At 41.4% G+C, this 6,290-nt stretch overlaps 1 protein-coding gene across 1 annotated transcript; it reads right to left on the bottom strand.

Annotated features, from left to right (window-relative positions):
* Positions 1-4,871: 4,871 nt before the first annotated feature.
* On the bottom strand, positions 4,872-5,825 carry Or13c3e (olfactory receptor family 13 subfamily C member 3E). Its single transcript, NM_001000855.1, has one exon. It carries the CDS (start codon positions 5,823-5,825, stop codon positions 4,872-4,874), a length of 954 nt encoding a protein of 317 aa, NP_001000855.1.
* Between the last annotated feature and the right edge of the window lie 465 nt (positions 5,826-6,290).

Raw genomic sequence — 6,290 nt, 5'->3', positions numbered from 1 at the left:
GGGCTTATATCCAAAATATACAAAGAACTCAAGAAGTTAGACCGCAGGGAGACAATTAACCCTATTAGAAAATGGAGTTCTGGGAGACACAGCCAGAATACAGCAAATACATAGGCGAATGCCAGCAGCAAACCACTGAAGTGAGAACGGGACCCCCACTGAAGGAATCAGATCAAGGACTGCAAGAGCTTGAAGAGGCTCAAGAACCCATATGAACAATAATGCCAACCAACTAGAGCTTCCAGGGACTAAGCCACTACCCAAAGACTATACATGGACTGACCCTGGGCTCCAACCTCATAGGTAGCAATGAATAGCCTAGTAAGAGCACCAGTGGAAGAGGAAGCCCTTGGTCCTGCCAAGACTGAACACCTGGTGAACGTGATTGTTTCGGGGAGGGCGGTAATGGGGGGAGGATGGGGAGGGGAACACCAATAGAGAAGGAGAGGGGGAGGGGTTAGGTGGATGCTGGCCCGGAAACCAGGAAAGGGAATAAAAATAGAAATGTAAATAAGAAATACTCAAGTTAATAAAGAAAAAAAGAACAAAATGAAAAAAAATTTCTGGCTTTAGTGAATAAATACTCAAGGTGATGAGTAAAGTAAAAATTCCTGGAAAAAAATGGAGTTCAGTGCTAAACAAAGAATTCACAGCTGAGGGAAGCCAAATGCTTGAGAAACACCTAGAGAAGTGTTCAACATCCTTAGTCATAAGGGAAATGCAAATCAAAACAACCTTTATTAGATTTCACCTCACAACAGTGAGACTGGCTAAGATCAAAAACTTAGGTGACAGCAAATGCTGGCAAGGATGTGGAGAAAGAGGAACACTCCCCCATTGTTGGTGGGATAGCAGACTGGTACAGCCATTCTGGGAATCAGTCTGGAGGTTCCTCAGAAAATTGGACATTGAACTACCTGAGGACCCAGCTATACCTCTCTTGGGCATATACCCAAAAGATGCCCCTACATATAACAAAGACATATGCTCCACTATGTTCATAGCAGCCTTATTTATAATAGCCAGAAGCTGGAAAGAACCCAGATGCCCTTCAACAGAGGAATGGATACAGAAAATGTGGTACATCTACACAATGGAATATTACTCAGCTATCAAAAACAATGACTTTATGAAATTCATAGGCAAGTGGATGGAACTGGAGAATATCATCCTGAGTGAGGTAACACAGAAAAACACACATGGTATGCACTCTTTGATAAGTGGCTATTAGCCCAAATGCTTGAATTGCCCTAGATGCACACAACACATGAAACTCAAGACGGATGACCAAAATGCGCATGCTTCCCTCCTTCTTTAAAAGTGGAACAAGAATGCCCTTGGCAGGGAATAGGGACACAAAGTTTAAAACAGAGGCAGAAGGTACACCCATTCAGAGCCTCCCCCACATGTGGCCCATACTTATACAGCAACCCATTTAGACAAGATGGATGAAGCAAAGAAGTGAAGGTCGACAGGAGCCGGATGTAGATCTCTCCTGAGAGACACAGCCAGAATACAGCAAATACAGAGGCGAATGCCAGCAGCAAACCACTGAACTGAGGACGGGACCCCTGTTGAAGGAATCATAGAAAGGACTGGAAGAGCTTGAAGGGGCTCGAGAACCCATATGAACAACAATGCCAAGCAACCAGAGCTTCCAGGGACTAAGCCACTACCCAAAGACTACACATGGACTGACCCTGGGCTCAAACCTCATAGGTAGCAAAGAATAGCCTTGTAAGAGCACCAGGAGAACGGGAAGCCCTTGGTCCTGCTACGACTGACCCGCCAGTGAACGTGATTGTTAGGGGGAGGGCGGTAATGGGGGGAGGATGGGGAGGGGAACACACATAAAGAAGGGGAGCGGGAAGGGTTAGGGGTATGTTGGCTTGGAAACCGGGAAAGGGAATAACAATCGAAATGTAAATAAGAAATACTCAAGTTAATAACGAAAAAAAAACTGCATGTAAGTTGGGGACATTCTTGATATTGTGACATAAAACTTAAGGTGAGATTGGAGGGGTTGGCCAAAACAAAGAAATAATGTTTCCACAGGCTTAAAGCCTGATAATAGTCAAAAGTAACAGACATCCCATCAAGATAGCTTATTTAGTAAATAAGCTTGACATGCCCTGCCCCCATGACCTACATTCTGGAGAGAATCAACTCATGCAAGTTGTCCTCTGACCTTCATATACTTCATTGTACATGTGCTCCCTGCATAAATAACAATTAAATTAACAAACCTAGCTTTTATTAACAAAGGTAAAGATAAAGGCTTAGAAAGAGTGAAACCGGAATATGTTGGTGGAAGGCCATTGGCAGAAATGGATCAATGATATTGGGACATAACCACAACTCTCTATAGGGTCTCTGCACTAACACAATTCCTTTTCAAGAGCAACAAGAGAAGAAGACAGGATTCAGGAGGTTCATCATTAACCTATAAACCTGGACCTCCCAGAAGGTTAGTGCTGAGTAAAGAATGAAACATTTCAGGGGAGATGTGGAGAGATGAGGACAAACAGGACAAGAGAAAGGGATTGGAGAATAAAGTCAAAGTCCTGCTCTCGCCTTGAGCGAAGTGATATCCATGAGCCTGGGCAGGGCCGTCCACCTTTACCCTGAGCTCAGATCGCTCCTTTCGACAAGTTGTCTATAGAAAAGGACAACTTATATTCAATTTATTTTGGAGTTTCGACTTATTTGAAAATATTAACTGATTTTATCTGACTAATCACTGACCATTTTAATCTTCCTGAATTTGTGAGAATTTCTCATGGAGATGTGAACGCATTTCTGTTGGCTTTGGCTGTGTGCGCCCACTGTTATCTCTTCTAGACGACCTCCTCTGCCAGTCTGCACTCCTGAGGATACAGCAGGCATCAACTTATCAAACCTGATATCAGCCCTTCCTGCCTCCCAATCACTCCATATGGAACTGGAACCGGCTCTCTTTCAGGATCCTCTGCCTTAGGTGGAATTGAAGCTAACCACTCTCTCACAGGGGCAGTACAGAAATCCCTCCCATCACTCATTGATCATCTCCAATTCTTCTTCTTCCCTGATCTCTTCTTGTAGATGTGCATGTGGAAGACGTTAGCAATGCTAATGGAGTGGATATTAGGGCATACATGTGGCTCTAGTAGTGAATGGCTTTAGATAAAAGCTCAGTTAAGAAACAGTAGCTGGGATTCCTCCCTGTGGCACTTGAACTTCACTTACTATGACACTGACCTCCGTAATTGTGTTTTCCAACTTAGTAAAACCTCAAGGAAAGCTGGGAACTTGACTTACTTTGTTTATCACTAGCAAGTTAACTCTGAATTTGAAAGAATGAATAATCTAACCAAAAAGTTAATTAGAGTTTGGGAATAGAGACATTTGCACATTTGTCTGTCTGCTTCCTGAGTTTAGATGTCATCTTCCCCAGTATTTCCACACAGCCCACTGGATGCACTTAATTCAGACTTTATCAAGGATAGGGTTGTAATTGCAGTTCATGGTGTGTGAGACATGAAGACACGTGTGTAGATCCATTTGGAGCAAACTCTAATCCTCAGTAAATTTACCTGAGTGTGACTAGTGAGGGGAAAGAATGAAAATATCTCTCTCTAAACAAGGGTTCTCTTTTTTTATTTTATTTCTGAGATTATACATTGATTACAATTCTCCCTTCAGTTTCCTCCCTCTAAACCCCCTCATGTACTCCTCCTGTCTCTCAAATTTATGGTCATTTTAACGAATTGTTATTACAGGAACACATATTTTCTTTGACTTTATCACTAGCCAATATGTATATTTATATACATAAACTGCTAAAAACAACCTGTTTGGTCTGTATAAGGCTACCTCCCTGCTTGTTTTCAGGGATTACTATTTGGAACTGTATAACTAACTGGTGTGCTCTTCCCTGGGAAAGGCTATGTCACCCATCCCAGATTTACTGAATTCCTTGGGTTCTTTGTGAGGGGTTGTGGCATTGTGAGCTCTTCCCTGTGCAGCTTGGAATATTTATTAGTGTCTTCTTTATTCAGGTCATATTCGGGCACTCACATTGGTGAGACATTACATGTGTAGCTTCTGGTTTTACTGAGGGACACAGTCTCACAGCAAAGTTGCTGGTATTCCGGCCACTACAATCACTCATTCATGTCTTTGGAAATATTCCTAGAGCCATAAGCATAGAAGTGTCTCGTTGATGCATCTAATGGGACTGGGCTCCTCAACTCTGCATGTTTATTAGTGGTGTTTTTTTTAATGGTCTCTTTTCTGTTCCAAAAGAAAACTGTCCTTGATGAGGAATGAAAACTCCACTTACCTGTGGGTACAACAGCAAATGTATATAGACTGTTGTCAGAGACTTAGCTGGTTAATGGCTGTTGATTCTCCTGAACAATGGTGATTTCATTAGCACTGAGTAGTTAGTTTGATTTCTTGAAGTGAGCATGATCTCTCAGTTGGGTGGGTAATAAGGCCAATTAGAGAACTGTTGGTCACCAAGAAGACATGTATGCCATTACTGTGCCCTGTACATTACTGTGTATGCTGTTCATCGAAATGGTTCATAGGGAAAAAAGCTGAGTAAGACTGTTGCTTGTCTCCCTCTTTACACACCTTGCAGCTTTCTGGTACCATGAAAGCTAGACCTCAGGGAGCAGGCTTTAAGGTCCCCCTCAAGAGTCTTTGATCCCTGTTTCTGAAGTACATGGTGTCTTCAACACTAGGCACTTACTTTCCATCTCTGGAAGGTAACTAAGTAGCCAAGATTTTTTTCAAAGTGAATAAATATTGAATTAAACCATTGTTACAGATTTGCAGGTAAGTCAATCTCATGCTTACAACACAAAAACCTGTGTTTGCTGTTATCTTTATGGAATATACTTCTGTTTCAGTATGTATTTTATGGCAGCTTTAACATCCTTATTCCTCAAACTATAGATGATTGGATTCAGCATCGGTGTAACAAGTCCATAAAATAAAGAAATGACCTTATCTGAAATTCCGAATTTGTCTTCCCCAGTCAGATCTTGGGACTTGGGTTTCATATACATAATGAAGAGAGTTCCATAAAATATGCCCACCACAGTCAGGTGGGCAGAGCAGGTGGAGAATGCCTTGCGTCTCCCGGTGGCTGAGTTCATTCTCAAGATAGTATAGAGGATGAACACATAGGAGAAAAAGATGAGTAGTAGTGGAAGGACCAGAAAGGCCATATTTGATATCGCTATGGTAACAATATTGAGAGATATATCAGCGCATGCTAGCTTGAGGACAGCTAAGACCTCACAAGTAAAATCATTAATAACATTATTCCCACAGAAAGGCAACCTCATGACAAGGGATGTTTGCACAACTGAGTTGATTCCACCAGAGAACCATGATGCAGATGCCATGGATACATACACCTCTTTGCTCATGATGATGGAGTATCTCAGAGGGTTGCAGATGGCAACGTAGCGATCAAAAGCCATCATGCCAAGAAGCAAACATTCTGTTGAGCCCATTGCAAAAGCAACGAACATCTGCACTGCACAACCAGAGAAAGAAACGTTTCTTTTCTTGGAAATTTGGCTCACCAATGTTGAAGGAACAGAAGATGTTGTGTAGCAGATATCCAGGAAAGAGAGGTTGCCCAGGAAGAAGTACATGGGCGTGTGAAGATGGGGATCAAAGATGCTTGCTATGATCAGAACACCATTGCCAGTTAGAATCACTAGATACATAACAAGAATGATAACAAAATAAATTATCTCAGTCTTTGGGTATCCAGAAAGGCCCAAAAGAAGGAATTCAGAAACAAATGTCTGGTTATTTTTATCCATGTCATCCATGGTCAGCCATCATTGGAAAATCTACCATAGAACATATTCACTGCCCCCAAAACAAGTAGTGCAAAGTACCTGAAGAATTATTTTTCATGTATTAGAAAGGGTTCATTTCTTAATCTCAGACATTGATACCCCCAATAATGTATGGTATTGAACATAGTGAAATTGAGAATGTTTTTATTAGGCATGATCATTGCCAACATCTACCCATTTAAGAGGCACATTCAAAAGCAATTCTTTCTATTATTGAGAATACATTCCTAAACTGATGTTTCCAAACCCCTGCCTAATGACTCACTGTACACTTGACTTGTTCATTCCATCTGCCCTAGCAAGCTAGTAATGAAGAAGACAAAGCAAAAGTCTACTTTAAGAAGAAGACTGTAATTCTGAGTCAGTGGTTGATAATAGTCAAAATTTTATAGTAAATTTTATTTTTCAAATAATATTTCCTTTTAT

Source organism: Rattus norvegicus, chromosome 5 (genome assembly GCF_036323735.1).
Source record: "Rattus norvegicus strain BN/NHsdMcwi chromosome 5, GRCr8, whole genome shotgun sequence".
Classification (NCBI taxonomy): domain Eukaryota; kingdom Metazoa; phylum Chordata; class Mammalia; order Rodentia; family Muridae; genus Rattus; species Rattus norvegicus.
The sequence above is the reverse complement of the archived record's forward strand: the minus strand, read 5'-3'. Positions and strand labels throughout refer to the sequence as shown.

What these genes read in the sequence shown, in the direction of transcription:
- Or13c3e (NM_001000855.1), bottom strand. Translation starts at nt 5,825, where the DNA reads ATGGATAAAAATAACCAGACATTTGTTTCTGAATTCCTTCTTTTGGGC.